Raw genomic sequence first — 27,733 nt, forward strand, 5'->3', positions numbered from 1 at the left:
TGAAGAAAAGTCTGCAAACGGTGAGATTCACCAGGATGCAGAGTTCATCAACAGTCTGAGTCCTGTGCATTCACAGACATAGCTCGATTTGGGAGAGAGAGGCAGGTCATGTTGCCGAGAGGCGAACACTCTGCGGTCGTCCCGAACCAGAGATAAGCGCCTAAGCTGCATATCAAAGCGTGTGCATGCAGGGAGTGTGGCGTGCCGGGCAGCTGCGGACCGCCAGATTTGGGAGCCCTCTGAAGCACCATGGGGCAGGGTGGAAGGGATCTTTCTCCCCCCAAAACCCACATGATCCTACGTATACCCACATCAAACAAAAACACACGGGCACATCAAACACTCTCTCTCTCCTTTACACACACACAGATAAAGCTGACAAACATAAAAGCAACTAAGCCAACACCAAAATTAGGTAATGTATGCATATGTTCCAGTTAGAGAAACACAAACACATCCAAACAGTGTCCCCTCCTTATGGTCCACACTCAGGCATCCAGTATACATCCATCGCACAGACACACACATGAACAAAAACAATGTCCCCTCCTTATGGTCCACACTCAGGCATCCAGTATACATCCATCGCACAGACACACACACACAGTGTCCCCTCCTTATGGTCCACACTCAGGCATCCAGTATACATCCATCGCACAGAGCATTTAGAGGAACTGACACCAGTAGACAACTCATAGGGAACAGTTTCATACTTTAATGAAAGGGCATATTTCCCCTTGGCACAGTTCTGCTTTCAAATAAATAAAGCAATTAATCAAAACCATCTATAGAAACTAAACAAAGTCATGAAAAACAGGTGGGAGGAACGCAGAAGTGAATCTGCTATTGAGAAACAGCGAGTGCTAGAATTTTTTTTCCATTTACGTCCAAAAGTACTACCCTTCCCTGCTAGCTCTGATTGGCACAGCGGATACTGCAGAAGTAGGCAAGTTAGATAACTTGGCAGACGTTTATTCGCTCAGTCGTTCAAATATTATAAATAAGCTTATTTTCTTCTACACGATACTGGTATAACCTTCCTGCAGTCCGTATCCTATTTACATTAGTTAAAAACAAAGATAAATGATTCTTACAAAATATAACTTAGTGGTGGGATACATGAGGGAATGGTGTTCTGGCTGTGAACACTGTGGTTGTAAATCTGAGAAAGATTTGTTTGGCGAGTCATTTTAAAGCGTCCTATTAGAAGAGCCACTAATGTTCCCATGGAGGCACATGGCACCATTCATCTGAAGGTGTGGATGGGGGAGACAGAGGGGTATTAGGAAGGATGAGTGGCCTGGCAGATACCGAGTTAGCCATGGTGTCTGAAAGGATCTGTGGATCACTCAGCTGTCCACACGTCACGGCCGGAGGCCGTGCCGCCAAGTGTCTGTGCCCCCATCTGAATGATACACAAGGCAGCACACACACACACCATGCCTAATGAGACCACCCAGGAAGACGCGGACGCTGTCTGGGCCTCAACAACGAGCGCTGATTTTTCACGTTCTGGAAGACTATGGAAAGGGGGGCAGGTGGTAGCATCATCACCCTCAGAAGGGTTGTGGGGTTAGGGTGAAAATGTTGACAAAGGGCTGTGTGTATGCGTGAGTCCATGGGACGCCAGCAAAAGCGTCCTGACGGGGTGTGGGTGTGGGGGGTGCAGCTGTGATCTCCCTGGAGAGCATGTGTGTGTGTGTGCGTGAGGGAGGGTCCCATGGGAGGGCCATCTCTATGGTGCTTGTGCTAATGGACAGCCTGCAGCTGTGTGAGGGCACTGCTGGGCTGGGGGCAGGCCAGGAATGCACAGGATTCCTATTTTCCTCAAAGCACACACACACACACACACACACACACACACAGACACACACAAGAACAAATGCATCCAAAGCCAATCCGAAGAGTTTGGATGTTTGTTTGCATACCTGGTGTAAAGTTTAACACGCCTCTGGAGAGGTGCTATACATCTGGGTTTTACACCCTTCACACCTGCTCATAAAACACACTCAGGAGCTTTAAGTGTCCTCAACCCAGACGGGCCAACCTAACCTCCACCAGATGAGGACACTGCTCCTCCAGACCCCCCGATCGAGGCATGGAGCCTGGGGGTAAGAGAGCAGCCCGACTAGAGGGTGGGAGGTGCTGTCCGTGACAGCAGGTCTGAGCGGGTGAGTTATGGGTGGAGTGGAGCCTGCGGGCCGGGCCCTGTGTCATGTAGCACCAGTGGAATGAGACAGCTGAGAGCTTCGGCCGCTGCGCCTCATAAACAGAGCCTTGTTGGCTGAGCGCTAGGGACACATGGAGCCCCGCTGAAGGAGCTGCTGACAGCTGGGGACACTGGGGGGAGTGAGGGGACAATGACACTGGGGATGTCACTAGGACTGAGGGGCCGGCCATGTACCTCCAGCTGGACCCCGAGGACCAGGAAACGGCAACCAACTCCCCCAAATCTACTTTCGGGACTGTGTGATTCTTTGTAAGAGCAAGGGCGGTTTCGACCTCATGCTTTTGACACGTTGAGGTTTTGGGTTCAGTTCCTATGGAGGTCATAGCATGTGTGTGTGAATGTGCCAAGGACAGCCAGGGCCTCCATGAGTGTCACAGAGGTGAAGCTCCAGAGAGAACATCAAGACAAAGTGGTGCCGAAAACCAAACTGATCGGGTTCAAAGTGAAAAATGACATATTTTTCCAATTGCTGATACAAACATATCACATTATCAATAAAGCTTATAATGACGATAAGAACAGTATACCTGTAGTGCTAAACATGTACATACAATATGTAAGTAATAAATGCACTATATGTCTGCAGATTGTGGCATGTTTTGAAAAATGTAAATTAACATAGCATCTGAATAATAACAATAATCATAATACAGACAGTTATAATACTAGAGGTAGGAGCTGCTTAGCGTCTTCTATTCTGAATTAGACATTTCCTTTTCATTTTGTCGGCTGTCTCCTGTATTGCATGTTTGTCAGGGTCTTCAGTTTCCTATCCAATGCCTGTCTCCTGACAGCCCAAAGTGTCTCAAATACTACCACATGACAAGTGCTCTTCAAGTGGTCTTCAGTGAGGACAGGGTATCTGACAGTCATTGAACACACAATCGTACACTAATCGTACACTCGCACCCACATACATATTTTGTATGCGCACACACACACACACACACACATCTCATCCACTCTCACACGCTCCAGGTTCTGTTATCCCTTCAACTTGTTTTCCTTCATTAATTTACTTCTATACATCACAGTCTTTCTGACCCCCTCCTCTCTGAAGCAATCGTTTGAGCCAGTGGTGTGGGAGGAGAATGTTCTGGTTTGGCACTGTGAGCTCCATCAGTCTAGAGGGGCTGGATGCAGAGCCACCAGAGGAGTGCTCTGTTAATACTGTTCATCCCAGGCTCCTCTCCTCAATCCTGGCACTGTCCTCCTGCCCAACATGGCGTCTGTATGCCTGGACAACCTCAGGATGACCCTCTTCCCACCGTGGCGGCTGTTGCTCCCTCCTCCCCATGTCCTCCTCGCGCCCTCAATCTCCCTCCCTCTCAACTCCCGCTCTGTGTCTATCTATGTTTGTGTTTCTTTCTTCTCCCTGTGTCTCCTTCTACAGTGCCAGCTCTCATGGCCCAGGCCCCCACTGTCACAGTCCTGGCTGTGCTTGGCTGTGTTGTGTGCTTCAGGAGGGGCCTTCCTGTTGTGTCTGTCTGCCAGGGGTGGAGCAGCAGGGGGCGAGAGGGAAGGCTGGCTGGCTGGGGTTCAGGATTGGTAGAAGTGGTGGTAGTGGTGGTGGTGTTCATGGTGGTGGTGATGCTCATGCCGCTGCACCACCTGGGCCAGTCCCCCCTCGTAGAGCAGGACGCTGGGCAGGTCCCTGACCTGCTCCTTCTCCACCACCGGCCCAACAGACGCCCCCAGGGTGCCCAGGGGCCGATAGCCCAGCGTGGCCCCGTCCTTGGCCTTCTGCTTGTGTCTACGGTAGGGTGCCGTGGACTGGTGAGGGGGGGTCTGGCTAGGCAGCGCTGGGGGAGGGGGCACCCCCCGGCTCCTCATCACCCGGCCGGTGGCCTGCGTGGGGGGAGTGCGGCCGTGGGTCTTGGGGGAGCGGAGGGCGTGTTTTCCTGGGTCCTGGCCCGCACGGGGCTTGGCGGGACACAGGCTGTCCACAGGGCCCGCACCCTCTGTGACAGTCTGCGAGCGTCGGTGATGGGGGTAGGCGTGGCCGTTCTCTGGTTCGTGGGAGCGGGACCTGGTTTGGTTGGATTGCCGAGTCTGGGGCTCTGCTTTCACTGGCTCTGTGGCTACCGGGGCTGTGGAGGAGAGGGACACACACCAGCTGATTCAACCCATGCTGCGTGAACAGCCCTGCTACATAAATCTTCATTTGAAACGCTGAGTCATTCTGTTAGCACTTTCAGGTTAGGGATCACTCTTCACAGGACACAATATGACAGATAGCTTTTTACACTCGTTACAGCGGCCATGCAAAATAAGCATCATGTCAACACTGACATTTAGATCAAGGCGGCCGCTTATTAAACATAATTCAATTCACCGCAGCTCGGGCTCTTGATGGGGCTTAGCCCTGAATACATACTGTATTGTGCCTGGCTGGGTCCAGATGTTACTGCTGGCCAGACCTGCTGCAGATCATACTCCTAATGGCAGCAAGCAGGTGCTGTAGTAATAAGGGAGGGAGGCAGCTCTATCTGGAAGAGACTTCAAAGGGCCGACCGTGTGGCGCTGCTGCCCCTCTCTTTCTCTCTCTGTCCCTGTCTCTCTCTCTCTCTCTCTTTCTCTTTCCCTCTCCATTTCTCCCTCTGTCTCTGTCTCATTCTCTCTCTTTTTGTGCCACTTTCTCTGTCTGTCCCTCACTTCCTCCCTCTCCCTCACTTCCTCCCTCTCTCTCTGCCATCCTTCCTCTCTGTGCTCATCGCCCCCTCTCTCTCTCCATCATAGCCTTGACCCCAGCTGACTCACCAGTACCAAAGCGGGAGGTGTAGTTCTCAATGCCAGCCAGGTCCAGGTAGTGGTTCCTCCGCTCCAGGTTCTCGTCTACACAGTTTCTCTGGCATCCCTGCTGGGTGTGGTGGTCGCTGTGGTGGCGCCTGGCACAAAAAGGGAGACATTTCTCATCAGACACAGGTGGCACTAAAGCACATGATCTCTCCAAGACACCAAGGATTTTTACTGGGTTCACCTTATACTGTATGATACTGTTGGTCTCTTTTGCAGTTTAAATGATGTTTCGCCGTTATAAACGGTCCGTTTCAAGGCAGAGAGGGAAGAAGCTAAGTCAGTCACCTGAGTAGGGCCCGGGACTTCTTGTCTGCACTTTTTGGGTCTTCGATGAACTTGTCAGTTTTGTGTCTGGGGTGAGGCATGCCTGTGTGACAGATAGAGGGAGAGAGAGGTGGAGAGAGTGAGAGAGCAGGCTATTATCAAAGAGAGCGACACAGAGCAGCCACACACAGCACTGACTACTACAGTCACACAGGCCTCAGAAGAAAGAAACCTTTGTTCACAGCCTTTTACTTTGAAGATCTATAAAAGAGGGGAAATAACAACAATGCTTCATTTATTCTATTTTCTACTCCAGGACTCATAAGACACAGGAAAAAAACACACCCAAAGCCAAACGTTTATTAATGGTGTGAGATCTGGTGCAGTTTTAAATTATCATGAAGAAAGCCTGCCCGATTATCTAAACCAGATTCTTTTGAATCACTTGACGGTTATAAATAACCAAAACAACAGGACATAAACAAACAGGAATACGTTTTTTTTACATTTATTCCCCACAATTCTTGTTTACTGAGTCGACAGTTAGAAAAGTTAAGTTGAATGTAGCTATATTTTCCCGACAGCTTGGAGGGAGAGGGGGGTGAAAAAAATGAAAAAAAGAAAAGAAAATGGCGGTGGTTATCAAAAGGCCTTGCGCATCTCTTAAGGTTTCTCTCTGAATATTTGAAGGCACATGGGGGGCTCTCTTGGCTCTGTCACTCCGCCCATCATTAAAAATGAACCCCATTGTGCTGGGGAGATGGAGCGATGGAGAGACAGAGGCAGAAAGAGAGAGAGAGGAGGGGGACTGACAGGCCTAAAGCAGGTGCCTTTTCTGCGTGACAACAAACATGTCTCTGGATGAGCTGACAGCAGGCAACACAGGGGAACCCACACAACCCCCCTCCCCCAGTCCTCCTCCCAGCCTCCCCCTCTGTTCTACACACCCTGTGATCCAGCCCTGTCACCCCTGCCGCCTGGCACCTGCCTGTACCTGTGACGCCCTGAGTGCAGCTCCTCCACCGCTGGCTGGAGTCTGGTGCCACGGAGAGCTTCACCCGCAGAGTCTTACTGCTGCTGGGGGAATGGTTGACGGAGGAGTCCACAACCTCGTAGATGGTGTGGAGCAAGCTGGTGATGTCCTGGAGAGAGGGGTAGAGAGATAGAGAGAGAGAGGTAAAGAGGGAGAGAGAATGGGAGAGAAAAGAAAGCGCAAGGTTTAAGCTCTGAAGTGACAACGCACTCCTAGGAGGTATATCCTAGGCGTAGCTCACACAGGCAAACAGGCAGTGGAGGGAAGAACACCAAGGATGTCAGTTGTTGTAGTTCATCTCTTCCTGTAAAGTGATCGGGCAGGGGGAAAGGAAAGGGATAAATGCATGAAAAGAACTGTCTAGTAGGTAGGAGGAGAAACGCACCCGAGATGTCAAACCTGATGTACGACTTACTACACGCCCGCGACGCACTGCTCTCTTAATTTATCTTGCTCACTTTCTCTTTGACTTCAGACCTTTTTATTCTCTGTCTCGGTATGAATTCACGCGCTAATCGGGGGTTTGTCTGTGTAGCTCTGGGGCATGATAAGGGGTGATTGAGAGAAGAAGGAGCGAGAGAGAGAGAAGTCGGTACTGGGAGAGAAAGAGAGGGAGAGAGAACCCCACAGGAGAAGGACACATGGGCCAAGGAACACTCGTACAGACAGCAGATATCTGAAATCTGCTCTCACTGAAGACATGAAAGCCAGCTTAGGAAAAGCACAACATTACCATCCAAGGATTAAAATTGTATTATGTTTAATTATACATATTTCAAGTCTTTTTAGCGATTTCCCTCTGAAGGTAATTACAGTCCTGCTACAAGTGCTCCCTCGACTGCTACTGGTGAGGAATGGGGACTCTTAAAATGGCTCTGAAATTAGGCTGCTCTGTTCGACTATTAACTCCAGCTCTCTCACCCAGAAATGAAGTCCAAACTGTCTGAATTCTAAATTGCCTCTCTCTCTCACTAGCAGCATAAAGAACTATTATAAATTCCTCAGGGACCGGTTCCAGATACCGTTTCAAACACAGACATGTGTCATTTTTAGTTTCATTTCAAGGGAGCTGCAGAAGAAAGCAGTTTTTTTTTCTCCCTTTTTTTGGAGCGCGCTGACGCCTCATGTGCTGCGGGGCCACGGGCGATGCCAGAGAAACTGGAGATCCAACCATACGGAGGACAGCTTTAGTCTCTTCACACAGTTTCAAGAAAAATACAGGCCTTTTTCGACGGCACCCTCGGATCTCCACAGTGAGAGGGCCAGCCACGAGGTATCTTGGACATGGAGGAAAAGCAAAGACAGTCTTTTCCTTTTGTTTCCTCGCTGCATGGAGGAAATGGATTAATGGGACTTAATCTGTCTGTGTCTTCTTTCAAAAACGTTGAGCTGCCATCTAGAGAGGGTGGTGGGTGGGTGTGTGTGTGTGTGGGAGTCTGTGTGTAGCTGGTTTGTATGTGTGTAGGCGTGTGTGTGTGCATGCTTTGATAGAACAAGCAGAAGCAAAGGAGACGGGTTAAAAAGTTGCAACAAGAGTTAGCATAGTTGGCATCAGCAGCTCTTACCTCTCTGGTGACCTTGCCATTGTTGTCAAAGTCATACAGGGTAAAAGTCCACTCTTGCCTGTTGTCCTCCTCTACTGACACTGCACACTCCAGCTCCTGGGAAAAGGCAGTATTTCATCAATACTGTCCTGTAGATGCAAGTGTGTGCGCATATTTGTGTGTTTGTGTGCATGTGAATGCGCGCGTGTGTGTGTTTACGTGTGAGTGTGTGTGTGTCTCCCCATCGGTAAAGGTGACGCACGGTGTGGTTGGCCTAGCTTCCTCCTCCGGGGCAGTCCTAAACGGGCCCGGTCGATGTTAACACTCACTTCAAACTGGAGCTGCTTCTGTGTGCCTGTGGGCGCCTGGCTCTCTTTGCCCTGCCTCTTCTCCTCCACACAGCACCCGGCCGACTTCTCTGGGGGCAGAGCCACTGCGGGGGGACACACACACACACATTAAACACAGGGTTGGGGGTTTAGAAACAAAGACTAGGGGCTTCAATCATAACCTGGGGCTGGAGAGAGAGGGTTCTTTGAGAAGGTGCTAGCCCCAGGGCCAGACACACAGGGTCTCCACACAGCGAGGAGGATGAATGGCTTCACACATAGCCAAGAGACAGGACAGGATATTAGGTAGTGTTTGAAAATGAAGGCTGCACTGGAAACAGCATGCAAACATCAAAGGGCCCATGGGAGCCCCTCCCCCTCCCCCCTGTGTTTGCTGGCATCGTTGCAGCTGGGCTCATCAGTCTAGATGTGACAGGCATAATGTTCTCCCTGTATTACTGTAGGTCAAATCAAATCAAATGTATTTGTATAGCCCTTTTTACACGCAAGCATGTCACAGAGGGCTTCACATATGGCCATAGAACTGCCCCTCAACCAACCTAAACCCTCAAGGAAGACAAGGAAAAACTCCCCCCAAAAAACTGTCCCCAGACTGTACATCACACTGTAGACCCGGGTCCAGAGACAGACTCCATCTGCCCCTTTTATTTTCTAGGGCTCCTCTACCCACTATCAACAACAACAAAAACCGTCAGAGTGCAAGCCTGGAAACTAGGTAGTGGGCCTGTGGCCCTGTGCACCTCTGCAGTGCTTTAGATGTGAGGTGAGATTGAAAGACAAGGGGAAGAGAGCAACGCTGTGCCGGCAAAGGCGTCTGATACACCCAGAGCCTCCATCTGCTATTTTTTTCCTCCGTTCAGGAGCTTAGCCATTCTGTTTAGCTTGCGTGCTCCATGCTCCCCAAATCGGGTTGATGGAGACGTTAAGAAAAGGACCCTCAGTCTGGACTGGCTGCACGTGACGACTTTCCAGTGACGCCTGTGTGTCCCGCGGGTGACATACACTCATAGTGTGGAGTGTGTGTGTGTCTCTCTCTCTCCTCGTTCACCCCCCCTCCCTTACCCCCCCCCCCTTCCCCTCCCCCGCTTCGCACACTTTGAAGTTCCATTCTCAAACCTTTTGGATGAGGATCAGACCGCCTGTAAAACAGAATCACTAATTAATTAAGCCAAGTCAAAATCTGAAACAGTGTTTGTTGTGCTCGCCAAAAGAAGCAGACACAACAGCCCCCTGTTCTTCTCCTCCTGATCCAGGGAGATCAAAGAGGACCCGTCCCATCCCTGGGCAGACAGGCACCGGCAGAATGAAGGGCCTCCTTCCAGGGAGATTTGAGCAACTTTTTTGGAAAGAGGGAGAAGGGAGGGGGTCATGTCGGGTCCTATCGTTTGATCATCTGAGGTGCTCAAAGAGAACATTGTCCATGTTAGGTAGGGGGGGATCTGTTCAGTAGCAAGTCCAATATAGTGGAGATGCTTATCTGGAGGCTAATGAATGGCCTAGGGGAGATACTGTAATCTGCCCCACACACACACACGCACACAAACACACACCATGACCCCCCAATGGCTGACTTAAGCCTTGCCTTTGTAAGGGGGGGGGTACTGGCTGGAGATTCAATCTGAAAGGGCAGAGATGGGTGTTCAGGAAGGGCTGGCATCCGCCACTTTCTACCCTCTATGCTAGGCCTGTTTTCCAATAGCACCAGCATTAACACACACACATTCACATAAGTGCATTTATGTGCGAGTGACACGTGCACTGCCACACAAACACTACTACCACAGCAACAACAGGAGCTCTGACACACTTTCTGCCAAGACGCACTTTTTAGCGAGGCCACTGAATTACAAATAACAGATTCCAAGCCCAAATCTTTCACGTCGATTGGCCCATGTGTTTGCTCTGGGAGACAGGATACAATGGCAAGTGTTCAAACATGTCAATGTAAGCGTTACCTGCGCTGATAGGGTTTCAGTCTGTGGACAAACACACTCTAACTCACTCCCCTTCACCCTTTCACACCTCACTGCATAGTGGGCAGGATGAGACATCCTACAAACCCTTTCATCTTTGAGGCCTTTTGCTCTTCCCTTTGCAATTTTGCCAGCAAGATGTCTTTTTTTTTCTTACAAACTTTCTTTGCAAGTGCTTACTAAGGCCCTGAGGAGAGAATGCTTTTATATCTACTCTTCTATCATCTTCACTCCTTTCTCTCTCACTCTCTTATCACTTTAAAACCCCACTTTGTCAGCTGTGTGGCAGAGCTTGTAGTGGGATGGAGTCTACACCAGGGTTTGAGTCAAGTCCTCTCACAGAAAACCCTCTAAAACACTCAGTTATTAAGGACAGTCTTGTGTTAAATTGGACTGTATACGATTATTAAGATGCACGGTTGCACTGTGTGTGAACGACTCCAAAGAACAGCTTATACCACAAAATTACATTTATGTCCATTACATTTAGAAGCCAAAAGACTCACTATTATATCAATAGTCATAGTGGGACTGCAGAAAGGACACAAGGACACCAGTTCACAAAAAGTCTCACAGCAAGGAAGTCCCGGGTTTGAGTCCCGGATGGGCACTGTTCGGTGCTCAGGACGAGGATGAGCATGCTGACGTGGCGCTGACCCACTGCTCCTGGCCCCATAAGGGCAGCAGGATGGGTAGAATGCAGAGGCTGTGGACCCTCCGGCATGTGAGTTTGTGTGTAACACGATTGTTGTGATTAATACATGTTATTTTTATTCCACTTCCACAGTCACTCCGAGGAATAACATAAACGCTGTTCAGGACAGCCAGACTTGGACAAGACTCAGACTCCTGTGCCAAGCCACCTGACATATGTGGCCCTCCACTCTCCTCTCCCCCTAAGTGCCCTCCCACTCAGAACCTAGCCATGTGTCCTTGTCTCCCATCCTCACAGAACTCTTTAGCCGGGATCATGCCACGCAGGAAGGGATTGAGGACACGCAGGGGGTTTGCGATGCTCGCGGGGGGATGGGTGGATGAGAGAAAGAGAGGAGGAGGAGGGAAAAGGGAGGAGGAGGACCGGAGGGTTTCATGCACCTCATCAGCATTTGTGGGGCTTAGTATGGGACGAGGGGAGGAGGTGGGCCTACCTTCTAAACGGTAATGTTCATCACTGATTCCTTCTGCACACGCTTCATCCAAGGGGACCTGGAGTGAAATAAAGACAGGGAGGGAGAAAGAAAAGTCAGTGTTGACAATCTACAGACAGGCAAAAGGATCATTTCACATTGCAAAAACAAACAGCTCTTAATGGACACCGGTAATTCATCGAAGAGCTGTATGATGCATTGCGGCAGAGTTGCATTGAAATGACGGCGGTCAGATGTATGTGTAGAGTATCTGGCAACCAGTGACAAACTGAGGCTAAATAGAACCGGAAAATAGGCGCAGGCGGTAACAGGAAGATCTAAACACACCGTGTGTGTGAGGCTGCCAAGCAGGCCTGAGACGAGTGAAAAGAGCCGTCTCAATCACCACTCTCTTCCTGTCAGGGAATTCTGGGAAAAAGAAGGGGTGGCGTGGGGGTTATTTCTGCGACGGGTCTTTCGTCACCGAGGGTAGCGATACGTTCCAAGGCTTGTTATTTTTCGTTCACCAGAGCCCCCTCTCTTGGCAGCCGTGTGTGTGAGTGCATACCGGAGTGCTGTGTGACATGCGAGCGCCGGGGTTCAACCATGGAAAAGTCTGGCTCAGGTGTCCTCTCTGGTATTGCAGTCATCTGCACCAATAACCATTACTCACTCACATATACACACAGATACACACACCCAGGAAAGCAAACATGCATTCACACACACACACACACACACACAATATGAGTATCTCTCAAGTGAACTAACGCAACAGAAAAGTCCCACTGGACACATCCCGTACCCCAACAATGTGCACATGCACACCAACACTCCTCACGACGCCTAGGCGATATTACGGCACACCATATTTGGAGGATTATGGGTCAATTACACCAATGCTACAGCAGCCGCCCATGTAAATGAAGGCCATAGCTACTAATGCTAGTCAGTGTGGAGCATTACTGGAGTTTGAGGGGTAGGGGTTCCCTGAGCGAGGACGTGTTGGAGGGATCTGTGTCTAATCCATACAGATCTAGAAGGTCAGCGGGTGTGATCCTCGCCCAGTCAGCCTTGGTAGAGCTGTGCACCTCAGTGGGTGGCCCCCACTGGAGGAGTATACACACACTTACACATACTGACTGGTACTGTCTGACTCACTTAAACCTCTGACAGCTCCCTCTAAGCAGAAACCTTAGCAATATGCTATTTAAACCTTGCCTGAACCAGTCTAATATGGTCAGGCTTAGAAGTTACATGGAGCGGGAGATAGAAGTCAGATATTGTTTAAGAGGGGAGAGGGTGTGGGTGCTGGGTTACATGTGAGGAGTGAGGTTTTGTGTTGCTGCTTAGGGCTCAGCCTGTTTCTTTGAGCGCCAGCCAGCACTCTGCTGATAGCGAAATGGGAGAGGCTTGACGTGTGTATTCTGCTTTGGAAGGTCGACTCCAACAGGTCAGTCCAACTCTACAGAGACGCCGAAGAGGAAAACACACATCAGCAGTGCTTTTCAGAACATCTTTTAAACAGGCAGATATGGGAAAGCTGAAGTTGTAGGCAACTGTAAAGGGTAACGAGTGAGTGAGTGAGAGAGTGAGAGAGAGCGAGAGAGTGAGTAAGTGAGAGAGAGAGAGCAAAGAATAAAGAGTGTTGACCCAAAACCTGTCCCCCCAGAGTGGCGTCAGGACCATTTCTGCAGGTCAGGTAGAGTTACCTGGGTCAGTGGAGAGGCCAAACAGCCTCTAATACTCCTGGCTATAGCTGCAAACTATTTTTGTGGACAGACCAACCAACTGACAGAGCAAGCCATAGAGCTGGTGGTCGCAGCTAAAAATCACCCCTCAATCAACATTCCTGCAGTCTCACACCAGACCATGTGTTCTGACATCTAACAATGAAGACTCTGGGCTTTAGTTACAGTAACAAACCATCCTCCAATCATGCACGCACACACACACACACTCATTCACACGGTATTGAGCACATTTTCGTTTTTGATGAATGACCCAAAATTGTGGAGGGGTTAGCCAAGAACATGAGAACAGGGGGGAAAAGGAATGTGCTAATTGGATGTTGTCTGTGGTGATGGATGGCAGCTGTATTATTAGTATGTTGAGGTTACTCTCTGGGATGGGCTCTGCATCTTTGGTAAAAAAAAAAAATCATTCAATACATTCATTCAAACCCCCTGATCTTTAGTATTCTGTTCTCTCTCTCTTTCACTTTCTTTCACTCTTTCTCCTCATTCCTTCAGCTGAAATAATTGAGCACTGTATTTTCTGGGGCACTTTCTATTATTTAAATACTTCAGAGAATGTGAGTTCAAGGAACTGGTCAATTTTACACAAAGTCATTGTGAAAAAGTCCCCATGTCTCCTCCATTCCTGGCAGCCAAATGTCCAACATTCCCTGAACTCTGAGACTTGTCCCAAAGGAACAATGAGACTAGTCTCTTTGTCCAGCTCCTGTGGCTCCCCGGTTAGAAGCTTTAATGGCTGGAATAACCCATTTGGTGAGGCTCAGTTCCTCACCAGGCAGCGGAGGTCCATTCAGCGCTGAAAGAAAGAGCTTAATCCCCTGAACCTCACTTCTGACTCCGGTGACACCCACCGAGGCCTGGGCCCCTCCCTTCACAATTCAATGGAGGTCCCGGGCCTGCAGCCCTCCAAACCTGCAGGCCAGCCCTCTGGGAATGCTCTTTTCTCCAGGGAGAACTCATAAGGATCCAGGCAGCAGTTGAAAGGAGAAGATTAGCGACTTGGGATACTGACCTCCCCCTCTCTAAGGAGATTCTATGTTCATTTTGGTATTGTAGCCCAAACGCAGTGGGCAAAACTAATGCATGACCCCAGAGTGAATGGTCACAGCCAATGCATCAACATAATTCCAGAAGGTTTCAAAGTTTCTTCATCGGGTGAAACCTTGAGTTTGAATTCTTGTTTGTGTTGAATGGTTATGTCAGGCCCTAAATGCATGCTAATCAGTAGACCTTTAAAGAGCCATCAATCTTGACCTGCCCTGTCGGAGAATTAGCCAATCACTGGCTTGCAAGACCTATGCAATCCTGGGGTCAAGGGTTACCATGGGAGTTGGGTTTAAGGCAAACACAGAGAAGGGCAAGGCTAAGAGCTGCACCCCTTTGATCATCTTGAGTATGACTTAATGAACACACAGCACCTTCTCAGAGTAAAACTCCAGTAAGCTTAGTGAGTAAAACTCGACATAAACACACACACACACACACAACTCCTTACTGTTGTGGTTGCATTTGACAAAGATGTTTGAATGATACATACCTGCATAGTGTGTGTATAATGCTGTTACTGAACCGTGTCTATGGAAAAATGTGTTTAACAACACATGTTATGAAGTGTTTATGACGTTTTAATGTGGAGCTACAATGAGGTGTCACTTTCCCAGGCCTGCAGAAAGTCTTGGCTGGTCTTAGGGCCTTACAGCATCATGAACACATAAACAAGAGCTCTCCTCCAACACTTGGGACCACCAAAAACAATTTTCCAGACATGATGTTTAATGTTCTGTGGAAACCAAAGTATAAAGCATTTCACTTTCAACAGCAGCCAGACCCTTTTGAGCTTCTTCTGTGCCTGGAGGAGTAGGATTGCAAGGCTCCAGTGTGTTTTAAAGTTGTTAGAAGCCCTTCACAGAAAGTGATTTATTCCTATAACATACATAGGAACACAGTGTGCAGCATTACAACATCCCAGCTATAGGGATGGACAGTCTCTGGCGTTGTTTGATTTGGCCGTTGAATCTACATGGCAAACCAATGTCAACAACACGCACATAAATATGTATTTCCAAAAAGGAAAAACCAGATTTGCATATTTACAAACCATAATATTTTAAGAACTAGTATTGGGATATACTGGATATACAGAGTGATTGAGGGTGAGACGTAAAGTTCCAGAAGCCATTAACTGAATGGGGCACAGAGCTCACCATAGGCTGACTGAAGTTTGGCAAGTAAGGTCATCGGGTTGCCAGGGGCCCCCATCAGTCTTATCCTGGCATTGTGCTCACTGAAGACTAGGCCAAGACTAGGCCAAGTGTGTGCATGTGTTTAAAACCCCCTTCTATTTGGCACATTAAGATGTTAGTGCCAAAAACTGTATAGTGAAGAGGCTTAAACAACCAAGCACTGGTGACAAGCAGTCAAATGATTGCCTTGAGACAAGGAGAATCATGTGTGTGCAGTTAGAGACCAACGGCTAGTGTGTTGCACACTCCATGCAAGAGAGCGCGTGTTTACGTGTGCGAGAGAGGGAGTGTGCGGTCGCGGAAAGAACCACAAGGCTCTCGGCCTACACCGTCTGCCTCCACGCCACGCCACACAGGCTGACATTTTACACGGCCGACGACAGCTCCGCCTGATCGTGCGCCAGAGCTCCGTGGAAGCAGGCCTCTGGAGTCTCACCACTGCTGCTGGCACTCCATCAAAACCCAGGAAAAATCTAATTAGGCCTGTCTTGCCTTGCCTCCTGCACTGGAAAACACCTTCAGGTCTGACATTTAGAGCGAAACAGCCAAGGCAGGGAGCGACACATGAAAGGCCGTTTAGCGAAAGCAGGCGAGACCGAAGGAGTCAGTCAGAGATGTGGAGAGGATGAGGGAATGGTAGCGATGCCTCTCTGGTTCCGTCTGCTCTTTTTGGCTTCACATATGGGATCACTAGAGAGTCTGACAGAAAGTTACCTGTTGATGGGAGAGGAGGTCATTCCTAGGTAAAAACTTCACTCAATCCTGACAGACTTTTAGGGTCAAGATGAAGTTACATGACCAGACAAGTCATTTACAGAAGCATTTATATTAAACTGTTTTAAATATGTATTTTTGCCTCACATCTGGCAGCAAAGCAAAGTAATGATGGTGTACATAAAAATAAAGTTTATAAAAATAAACCAGGACCTAAAAAAAAAAAGATATTTATTAGTATTTGTATTTTGGTATTTAGGACAGCAAAATAAATTAGCTTCAAGATATAGTGTTATTAGTGCACCTTCGGAGTGCAGATGTGCAATTCCCCCGAACATACATTTTTACATTTACATTTAGTCATTTAGCAGACGCTCTTATCCAGAGCGACTTACAGTAAGTACAGGGACATTCCCCCGAGGCAAGTAGGGTGAAGTGCCTTGCCCAAGGACACAACGTCAGTTGGCATGACCGGGAATCGAACTGGCAACCTTCGGATTACTAGCCCGATTCCCTCACCGCTCAGCCACCTGACTTCATACAAAACCCCTAAACTGAGATACTCTGGCTGCTGCCAGAGTCCAAGCCTGGTCCATACCTGATGCCTGAACATAGTGGAGAATCAGTCACTGGTGCAGTGGCAAGGCACAGTGGGGAAACATACACTGTCCACAGACAGACGCCCCACCCTGGCTCCAGACTCCTCACGCACTGTGAACTGCTCCTCGCAACAAACATTACACAGGACTCCCGGCCCTCAAATCCGCACGTAGCGGCAGAACACGACGCCATGAGATGGAGCCAAGATAGGGGGGTGTTGATGTGAGCTGGTGAACAGAGCACTGTGTCTGAGCTTTGGCTTCAAAGGGGATCGGTTTGCACACGTGAAATTAAGATATCTCGGATAATCATATGTAGCGAGGCTGCCTGCACATTTACCGAAGCTGAGAGACAGAGAAAAAGAGAGAGAGAAAGTAAAAGAGACAGAGACTATTAGTATGCACATTTCCAGATTAGGATGCATCTGAACTATCATGTAAAAGCTTTCAATCAAGTATGGTTTGTCTCTCAATCAGATGAAACCAGGGAGACCTGTTTACTTCACAAAGGGATCTATCAGCTGAACCATCTGATGCTACAGGATTTTTTGGCTCTAAAACAAAAGATACTTGGGTTCGCTCCCAAATTATAGATCTTGATTATGCAGAGACCCATAAAAGCAATTGAAAGACGATTTTTCATGGCAAGAGAATATACAACACCTGTAGTCATTTACACCACCTAATGCACACACAGTTGACTCGATTATCAACGGGCTGTTGCTCAATACCTCAAAGTGTGTTGATCAGACTCTGACCTGAAGTCATTTTACCTTCAAAAGCGAGCCTGGACATATAGGTTAAACCATTTTCGAGAAAACAAAGACCTGGTTCAACGGGACAAAAAACAAAATCCCTAACATTTGAGATGTTGCCTGTTTCGAACGGCGCTTCAGACTGCGCATAATTTGAAGTCTGCCACAAAGGAGACACAGACAGCACCTTGAGCTGCAGCCTGTGGACGTCTACAGACTCTGCGGCCCCGTGTGTGACACCACTCAATTTCAGCACAACCACTTCTCTTCCTTTGCCAGCAGGAAGGAAATTATAGCCAGGGGCAGGGGATCCATCAGCGGTGAGGCTGGAGGGAGGAAGCTGCCCTGTGATTAGAGTGTGCGTGGTCAGCAGCACCAAGGGTCCTGGGCTGGTGGGGCCCACGCATGCCAGGGGGCTTAGACTCTTATCTCTAGTTCACTGGACAGGTCAGCCAGCCGCTCCACCAACACACACACACACACACACACACAGCTTTGGCCACAAAGCCCTGTGTTGGACGAGGTGTGGTCTAGTGTGATATTGTGTGCTGTAGAAGCCAAACCTCACGGTTTGCTCTGCAGGCCTATGTTTACTGATTTTAAGGCGTCTGTGCAAACTACATGAAGTTGCTGAACGCATTGACCTCATGCACTCGTGTTCTAAGTATTTTCACTAAAGTGCATTCGGTTCTCATCTCTTGATATGAGCACCTTGAACACCCCCCCCCACATCCCCCCTCTGCCCCCCCCCCCCCCCCCCAAAAGGACATACCATTGGATGGCTCAATTTTATGGACTTACTGTGCATGGCCTTCAGTCATTTTGCACCTCAGATTAACATTGCAAACATCACTGGTCACGTTACCTCACCCACATCAAAGGTGGCCTCCTAAAGGCTCAGTGGAATATTAGCAGAGATTTACAGCTCTCATCTCTGTACTTCAGAAACATGCTGATTTGAGCTAATCTCCCTTCCCCACTCCCTCTTTGTGCTTCATGTGTAGAGTTAGCCAACACTTTAATGACCCATTTACAAAACTTTTACACCTGCGAAGATAAGATTTTTACAGCTCCTCTAACCCCTGGGGCTGTGGAACCTGCCTGCCTCTCTAAGTGTAGGCGTCTGTATAGCTTTGAAAAACATGTAACCAAAGCTATTAACCTTTATCAGGCCTGTTTATCAAATGTGTCTCTCACAGAGGACTGGGAGGAGGAGTGAGGGATGGATAGATCAAGGGTCTTTAAGATCCCAGTCTACTCTCATGTGTTTTTCCTGGCAGATATGAGGTTAACAGGGGATATGAACTCTAGGTGGACTCCTCTTACACATTCTCCACCAGCCGATGAACCCGCCGCTGGAGCCGCAAGTCCCGATGGGGAGCTGGGGATCGGAGAGGAATGGAGACAGCCTGTCACTTGGCCTTGATTTACAGGTGGTCCAGTCAGCCAAGAGCAACAAATCACAACATTATGGCCCTTTGAATACAGAGTGAAGCTCATTTCCAAAGAATGAAAGAAGGGAGCTGAGGAGGCACAGTGACACGCCTCATCTCAGAGGGCCCCTGGGGTTAGGGCTGCAATCAGATCTCTCCCCCCACCACACAGGAAATTATAGAGCCATAGAACCTTGGAACATTCTAGGCTAACTGTACCAGGACTGACACTCGTTTTAAGACTGACTCTATGGGTGGTGGTGTGTGTCTGTGTGTGTGCTGAATAGCTTCCTGAGGGCGTGACACAGTGTGTCTGGGAGTTCTGGGTAATTAGTTATGAGTATCTCGAGAGGGAGTCATTCAAGGGTCTGTGTGGGTTCAGACACCAGTTTAAAGCACTATGAAGCGTGGGTGGGGGCAGGGGTTTAGCAGAGATCTGGTGGAAAGTGACAACCACTTCAGCCTTTCACCACGGAGCTCTGGCAAGATGAGCCAAAACACACCTCTGCACCCTGTCATGGAATTACTTCTACACCTGTTACCTTTCTACCAGATAACCCCTTTCACAATTAATTTTTGGACAGTTGACTTGCCTTATCTAGATCTTGTTGAAACATGACACAACTCCATGTTTTATCGAGTTCAGGCTGAAGTGATTGAGGTGGCCACCCACAAGAAAGCTGTATACTTTCTCAGAGCAGACATCCTTCAAACCACATAACACTGCCTCTAAACATTAAATATGTCTGACCTTTCAATTTTCAAAGTACAGTAGCCTCTTTAATTACACACTTTTAACTTGGGAATAGACATTTCCCCTACTGTAAGCTTACTGGAACCAAGTTTCTATTCTTAACATAACATTTGAGAAAATATTAGGGGCCTTAGGCCTTAATAGTCACCAACAAAATCTTTACTGAAGAATGCTCTTCACATTGGTATTTCCACACTCATAAATACCAACAGTCATGAGACACCAGATATTGCTAATAGCAGCCCTTTAATAACAACCCAGGAAGTAGGCAAGTAGTAGCAAAATAATTCTCAAAAAGTTCCAGAAACTCCACCATTGAACGTTTTACTTTGGTTACTTCCAAAGATCTTGGAGAACGAACAGAGGCTTTGTAATCGCAAGCGAGAGCATTGCACCGACGGCATACAGCCGGATCTTTGGTCTTTGAAGCATCAAATAAAAATCAGCACAGTCAGTTTGTTCCACTTCCACTACCTGCAGGCTACCCCCTGTCTTTCATTGCTAAATCCGTGAGGTTTCACTGCAGTAGCAGAACGCTAAGGCAGAATAGCAGCACACAGCACACGTTAGCATGTGAACGATACATTGGATACTGCTGGGGTGGATTTGTGGTGTTTGTTGTATATTCCTTCGTTGGAAATGTCTATAGGAGAAGTAATGACTCGGGGAGAAGAGGAACAGCGGTGTATGTCTATCTCTGCCTGGACGAGAGGCCTGTAGCCTGAAGCTCAGACCCCAGGATGGGGCCTTGTGGCAGAAACTGCTCACAACCCTGACAATGCCCTGGCGATGCCCTTGGAGACTGCCTGGAGCTGTTCAACACACACGCACACACACACACACAGATTAACTATCTAAAACAACACTGAACAAGCCATAATAATCCAAGTTCATTGCTAAACCAGCCATGTGCACTCCAGCAGAAAGGACAGTCCCAGTGAGTGCTGCTGGGATGCCCTCTTCCACTTCTCAGTTCTATTCAGAGTTCAGTTCCACTCCAGCTCTGGTTAAATACTCTTTCTGTTGAGTCTGCTCTGTTCAATGTGAGTGATGGGCCTAGGGTTAACAGCCGAGGAAAACGGCCCTTTGGGGAGTGCAGGGGCTGCCCTGCCCCATTGACAGTCTATGAGGTGAGGTCCTCTCCAGGGCTGTAGCACCTGTGGAGCATAAACACATCAGGGGAGCAGAGTCTTCCTTTCAGCTGGGTCGCTCCCGTGTTTGGCTTTCTCTCCACTGAAAACATCCCTCTAACAGACAATCCAGGCCACCTCCTGCCCTGGCGCCACAGGAAGAGTCCCGGCCCACCGTCAGAGGGGGAGGCACAATGCTCTCTCGGCTCTGTTTATATAAACTCACTTCCTCCATTCTCTCTCACTCAGGTGGCCACCAGGACCTGGTCACTATAGCTCTCTCAGGCTTTAGGGGGATAAATGCTCCAGCAGAGCAGTGGCAAGCTGTGTAGCCCATCACGGGTGTCTCCCTCCCTCTGTCTGACCAGCTACGAAAACAAATACAAAACGCCAAATGGGTACTTATGTATGATGGTAAGCAATGCTAAGTACAGTTGGAGTGTGTGTGTGTGTGTGTGTGTGTGTGTGTGTGTGTGTATTTGAGTAGATGGTAGTTTCATGCAGATGTTGATCTTGTCCTATTTATAAGAGTGCCGCGACTTGGACTGCTCAGTCAAATTATTCAATGCTTGCTACACAGGCCAGAGCGAAGCCCGCAGGGGAACTGATAAACAAACAAGAGAGAATTATTCAGGGTTTAAACGCTTAAACGCCCACTTCAGGAAAGCCTTTTAAGTGGGTGATTAAAACCGGCACAGAGCTCACATGGGAGGCTCAGTGGTACCCAATGACACCACAACAGCCGAATCTTCCACCATCTCTCCTCTCTAAATGTATACCTCTCCATCACTCCCCTCCAATCTCTCCCCCTGTTAACCAATTACTCCCTCTCTCATCCTAAATCTCTTTTCCTTTGTCACCCAGTATCACCCACTGATATTATATTTGAACAGACTTCTCAAATCAAGGTCTTATAAAATATAGCTGGATACATCACAAGCACATCAATTTACATCTGGTATCATAAACCGTCTGTCTCTTGACTACACACTTCAAACGGAAAGAGATAAGAGAACAACTGGGTGTGATGACATTAACTTGATTAACTCTAGATGGATAATCTGCTAATTAGGGCTTCCATAGACACCATTTTTATTATGCACATGCTTTTCAACTAAAAACCAATCTCAAACTAACGGTTTAACCCACAACCGCCAAACAAAGACCTAGAAAAGAGAGGAAAATAGAAACATCACCTTTGGACGTTAGAATCCAATTTATCATTAGCATTTCCAGTCAATGTTACAGAGAAGTCTGTCTCCTGCATACCGAGCGAATAAACAATGCACAGAAAGCGTCATAAAAGGGGGTGAGAACAGAGAAACACTTTGAAATGATCCTGGCCTATCCATTGCTCCACAGTTAGCAGATATTTGGGAAAACAAAGGCTGTATCTCAGCTGCTAATCCCAGGAGGATTCTGAGCACATTCCCGGGGACGCCTTTGATCTCCGGAGTGCATCCGGACAGCCGATCCCAGACACACGGCAACCTCACACACACGCACATACACACAGGCGCCACTCCACCCCCCTGCACGCCCCCATATCTCACATAGCAAATCCCTATTTTTAACTGTCTGTAAACATATAGTGTCACGCATCACAAAAATTACAGCCATGAAATTCATGACATGAACAATGAAGCGACATTCAATAGAGGCACAGCACTGACTGAAAATAAACTCCACCTTCAGAAAATATACATAATAGGGGTAAGAAAAAGAATCTGCTGGGGGCAACCTGATCAGATATCAGGATTGATACCTTTGCCTCACTCAAAACATTCTCAGATTTCCCTCACAGGAACCTGTCCAGGCACCATCATTCACAAGAGCAAATAAGGGATATCCGCTTCACATTGTCACTTTGGACAAGTTCCGCCAGCTAAGTAATCCATGTGACACAATATCAGAGGTGACATTAATGCCACCCGCGTCCCCTCTCCCTTCTGCTCATGGGAAAATCACAAAAGCCAGGTGCTGTCCTCCCTCTCCCCAAAGGCAAACACTTTATTTTCTTAGACCGCAACTCCCAGCTTCTCTTAGTCTCTTCAAAGATCAACAACAGGCCTGCGGTCCAATGGAAGCGGACAGGGGTAGATCCTGGTGGGAGAGGGGGGCATACGACACAACTCTGGGGACAGCTGGTGGGAAAAGCACAGACATGGGGAGAGGACAGAAAGAGGGAGAGAAAAAGAAGAGTCTGCATTTGAAAGGTGCTTTCAGCTTCTAGACAAGGGCCGTGCGCATTGTGAAGACAAGAAATGAGAACACAACAGGAGAAGTGCAATAGTAAAGGGGGGGAAGAAACCTGCCGTGTCTTTTAGCAGAATCGAAGGCTTGCATATACAAAAAAAGTAAGTAAACATACATTTGCAAAAAGAGCATCAGGGCCTACTTCTGCAAGTTGTCAGGCACCTAGTGAGAAACACAGGGGTCAAGGGCAGAGGCTGCACAGTATTTTTTACATTTAATGATTTTGTAATGATCACTGAGGTTTTCAATGTCATAAAAGGTGCTTTGGAATGTTTGAAAGTGGTGTCTTGAGAGACTCCAACAGAGCTATGGCTTCATTGGGGGGCTTCTTTTTACTACAGAGAGGCCAGGGCCTCTCACTAGAGGAGGGGCCCTCAGTGTCATTGCATCCACTTCCCTGCAACACCCACATCAGATGCAGCCTTATTTCATCAGCAACAACCAACAAGGCCACAGGGTAAACGCAAGAAACAGATGGAGCCTTGGAGGAAAAGAGGGAAGCTAGGGAGAGAAGAAGAGAAGTGGGAGAGGGGGAGGGGGCTTTGGGGAGTAAGAGAGGAGGACTTGGCAAAGGAGAGGGAAAATGCTTTAACAAATCATCAAATGAAATCTTTCAAGTTGCTTTCAACACATTGCAAATTCCCTGGACCATAAGCTAAAGGGGTCCAACTCACAACGCCGATTCCCCATTCAAACTCCTACGAACACTGAGCCTTCAGCAAACTCGGTTAGAGAGTCCTTAAGGCTTTACAAAACCATGCTAAAGAAATATTAACTGGCAAGTTGTACAATTGGTTGTGGTGGTCGGTACTCCTTCTCAATGTCTGTGATCTCCAACGTTTTACAAGGGATAAATAAAGTGTCACACTTTGAGGGTGGGTGTGAATACCAAGTCTAAAAAGTAAATGTGTCTAGACTCCCATGCTGTGGCCCCTTAAATGACAAGTCTGCATAGCCACCTGTTCTTACAGTCCAGCTACTTCATAAAAGTGGAAGCAAATTTTGATTAAATGTGATCAAAATGGCATTTTGTTAGTTTAACTAATGAACATACTGAAAAAATAAAAACTTCCCAGAGCTCTGGAGTCTCACATCTCTTCCCACCCACGACTTACCACTTAGCTCAATTCAATATAGCCACTAATGAAAACAAGCTTGCTAATGTAATCAGCTCAACTAAACAAACATGTGTTGTGTTCTATAAAAAAAGGGGCATTTAGCATGGCAGAAATTGCGTTTAAAGAAATGTGGTTTGGGAGATTCAGATCAAAAGAATTCCAAGGCTGGACTCCCCACTGCTGCCACCATCTGACCCACATTCTCCTGGACCCCAATTCAGCTGGGAGGCTAGAAGAACAAGGGCTATAAATAGCTATCTCACCAGGTATCCTATACAACATGTACAGATTTTAAAGCTAAAAGGGTTGACTTGCATCATCACCTAAGAGGTTTTATACCATAGACCTCTCAGTCCACAAGGGATGGGCTATTTAACCGTATTCATTGAGGACAAAAATGTCAGCTTGTCTGTGACACCGAAGTGTGTTTACAGGTTATTTAAGACTGAATCAGTGACCTCAAAATCACACAATCTCAATTTTCTAAAGGCAACACTCATTTGATTTGTCAGAGCAGCCAAACTTTTAAATCAAATATTCATGTTTTTTTGTTCCATTTTCCAGGACAAAGGAAAACAAAAGCAAACAACGTCAGGAAAACATTCTAGTAAATATTGATGTAAGGCACACCTTTGTCCTATTTTATTCATTTTTCCTCAGAGCTGTAAAAGCCATTAGGCACACGGAATTCAATTATTTATAAAACTGAACTCCACAGAGTCCAAATTGTTCAAACCATCCAACTTTTTCAGCGGGGTTCCTTTTTCAAGCTCACCAAATCTCACTTCACACCATCTGGGAAATGAAAACATGCTCTACCAAACAATCCCACCCTTTCAGATGTTTCCCACAATGCCCTTCACTGGGCTGAGGTGAAGAGAGCTCCCGGTACATACTCCACCTAGGGGGCTGCGTTAGAACGCTTCTCTCATGATGTCATGGACAGAGTCCAATTACAATACGAAGATGTATAAACAAGCCTGAGCACACGTCAACCATAGTGACTTTGACACCATGTGCGTGCAACATGCAGACCTGGGCCTGACCCCTCATGACACTCAGTGCCACACTCGATCACGGGCACGTCATCTCAAACTGGGCCAGTCATAAAAGCCCGCTGCTTTTCTCATCAGCCTCCCAGCCTCACACGGTTGTGACCTGACTAGCTGTGTTTGTTATTAAAAATACCTCACAGAAAGGAAAACAACCGAGGACTTTAGACAAGACTTTGATCAAGAGATTTTGCCAGCATGCTCGATTATGGTTGTTACTTCCTGAAGGAGTTCACGGCTGGCTTACCCTGTGTCTTCCTGGATTCCAATCACATGGGATCCCTATTGAACTGGTCTGGCATGTTGCTGTCTGTGCATGGTGGTTCTCTTTTAAAGATGCCAGCATTTCAGTTAAGCTGCATAACATCACATGAAGAGATGTACTGAAGGCGGGTATCCCTTTCAGGGGATACATGCTCAGAAAATGTAAGACGTTTTAAGATAGTAAAAAAGCAAACAAATAAAAGGAAACCTTCACATATCTAATTCAAGCAGCATGGAATTTTGTGTAGCATGATGGCCACTTTCTGGACTGGGTGTCTGAGACCCCCTGCTGATGGAGTGGGTGGGGGTAGCAGAGAGTCCTGGTGGATTTTTGATGAGCACTCAATCCTCAAAAATTCTGTCTTTGAGAAGCATCCCTAACCAAAGAGGCTTATGGTTCGTCTGAAGCAATTCCAAAGGATTTCTTCTCGCTCTCGACAACAACAAAACTGTGTGTGTTTACCAGCATGCCAAATACGAAACAGACATGACCTCCACCACCTCGCTCCAGCCTTACAATGCAACCCTGTCACCAGTCTGTCAGCCTGCAATGCTTTCAACTTTGGTGTGATCTATTACCTACTGAAGAACCAAGCATCTGTTCATAGTCTGACTCATTTGTTTCCACTACAGTCCAATGGGTCATTTACCAAACCATAATGAAATGGTAAATTGTCAGGACTTCTATTGTTTGTATGAAGTTAAATCCGTAAAAGGGGCTTCTGTTCATGAAAGGGTTGAGGACAAGTGAAGTTTGAGCAAACTAACGTTTTGTTAGTTTGTTTTTTTTTCTAACCAAATTTGTCTTACTTTTCATAATGGTTGTGATCGTTTGTAGGCTGTGTTCAGGTTGGTGTTTTCTATACAAATGTCTGTATGATTGTCAATTACAATCTTAACACTGCCTTTGAATATTGATTAGCATTAAACACTTCAATTTTCTTCAATCCAGGCAACAAATGTTATAGCAACTGGACAGCAATACCTAATTTAGCCACTTCTGGTAGGTGAAGCATACTGACTAATTTTACTTATGAACGTAACCCAATTACCGTCGACCCATTGCATCCCTGCATATCTATATTTTCGGTCTAATTAAATAACCAACGCAAATTCTCTAATTTAATTTGATATCATAATTAAAACACTGAAGTGTGTGAATTTTGTTCATACAAACAACGGTTTTTTGTTCCAAACTGCCAAAGCAAATAGAACTGAGGCACATTCTTTGAGAACGCCTTTGAAGACCCCTGTCGGACTGGCCGATGAGGTTGCGTGATTGTTGTAAAATAAGCGGGTAACTTGAAGATTTCAATGCCAAAACCTATAGCCTGGCTCCCCACAACTGTCTTTCACTGGTTACTTAATGGATGTAACTGATAAAGTTAATACATTTCAGTATACTTATTATCTTGAAGCCTAAGTTAGGCAAAGTTGCATATTCGCTAAACCTCGCTACAAGAAAGTTGATGTTCGATACCCCTAGTCATCATTGTGTCTAGACTACTTCATATACAATGTAACGACTACAACAATAAAGGACTTAACACAATATCCAATACGTTACATGTAGTCATAGTCAAATTCATTGCTTACCCTTGTAGACAATCCGCAGCTATTCTTATGATGACAGTCCTGTTGCTCCAGCCGCGAGCCCGTGCAATAGTATTTCTGTTTCACGAGCCAGTCGTCGATCCCTTTCCTCGCCAAACAGGCATTGACTACGAAACTGTCGCCTGAAACCGAAAATAATAGACGCATTATAACTATGTTCACATTCATTGTACCTTCCTCCACATCATGTTTTCAAGTGTCTCTGTAACTATTTTCAATGTTTACCCGCTAAACTCTAGGCGTACGAGTACCTGACAAAGCAAGGCTGATTGAAAATAGATCTTTCAGTAAAATAAAACATTAGAAAAGACTATATGTAGCTCAATATTGGTCTACTCACCTTCTGGACTCTCCCTCGGTTTACAAATAGCAGCTTTTGAGATAATTCGTGAGAAAAAAGGAGAAAAGAATGAGTTGAATTACTCGAAAGTATCCCTGCAAGTGAGCATTCATTACGTCGACCATAGTGCATGTCACAGGAAAATGCTGAATCTTACCATGCTTAGAATGAAGTTTACCCATGTCTCTGCATTGAGTTGAGAATGTAAAACATCAGATTGATTTATAATCCAGAAATCAGCTATATCCAGATACGAGCGTCCGTAAGAAAGCAGCTTGCGCGCTCAGTACATCATACAGCAAAAGAGGCACACTGCCTTTGATCGGAGCAAGCTTTCCCCCTCGTCTCTCTTCTAAGCGTACAGGAGGCGGTTACCAAAACCCG

General features: G+C 47.2%; 1 protein-coding gene across 1 annotated transcript; it reads right to left on the reverse strand.

Moving 5' to 3' along the window:
- Positions 1–700: 700 nt before the first annotated feature.
- nkd1 (NKD inhibitor of WNT signaling pathway 1) lies at positions 701–27,733 on the reverse strand. Its single transcript, XM_062471441.1, has 10 exons — positions 27,507–27,733; positions 27,350–27,382; positions 26,992–27,131; positions 11,342–11,399; positions 8,200–8,303; positions 7,892–7,987; positions 6,288–6,435; positions 5,315–5,396; positions 4,991–5,118; positions 701–4,320 (listed from the first exon to the last, which is right to left on the reverse strand). The coding sequence occupies exons 1-10, from the start codon at positions 27,529–27,531 to the stop codon at positions 3,770–3,772; spliced, it is 1,365 nt and encodes a 454-aa protein (XP_062327425.1). The 5' UTR covers positions 27,532–27,733; the 3' UTR covers positions 701–3,769.

This window comes from Osmerus eperlanus, chromosome 10 (genome assembly GCF_963692335.1).
Source record: "Osmerus eperlanus chromosome 10, fOsmEpe2.1, whole genome shotgun sequence".
NCBI lineage: Eukaryota > Metazoa > Chordata > Actinopteri > Osmeriformes > Osmeridae > Osmerus > Osmerus eperlanus.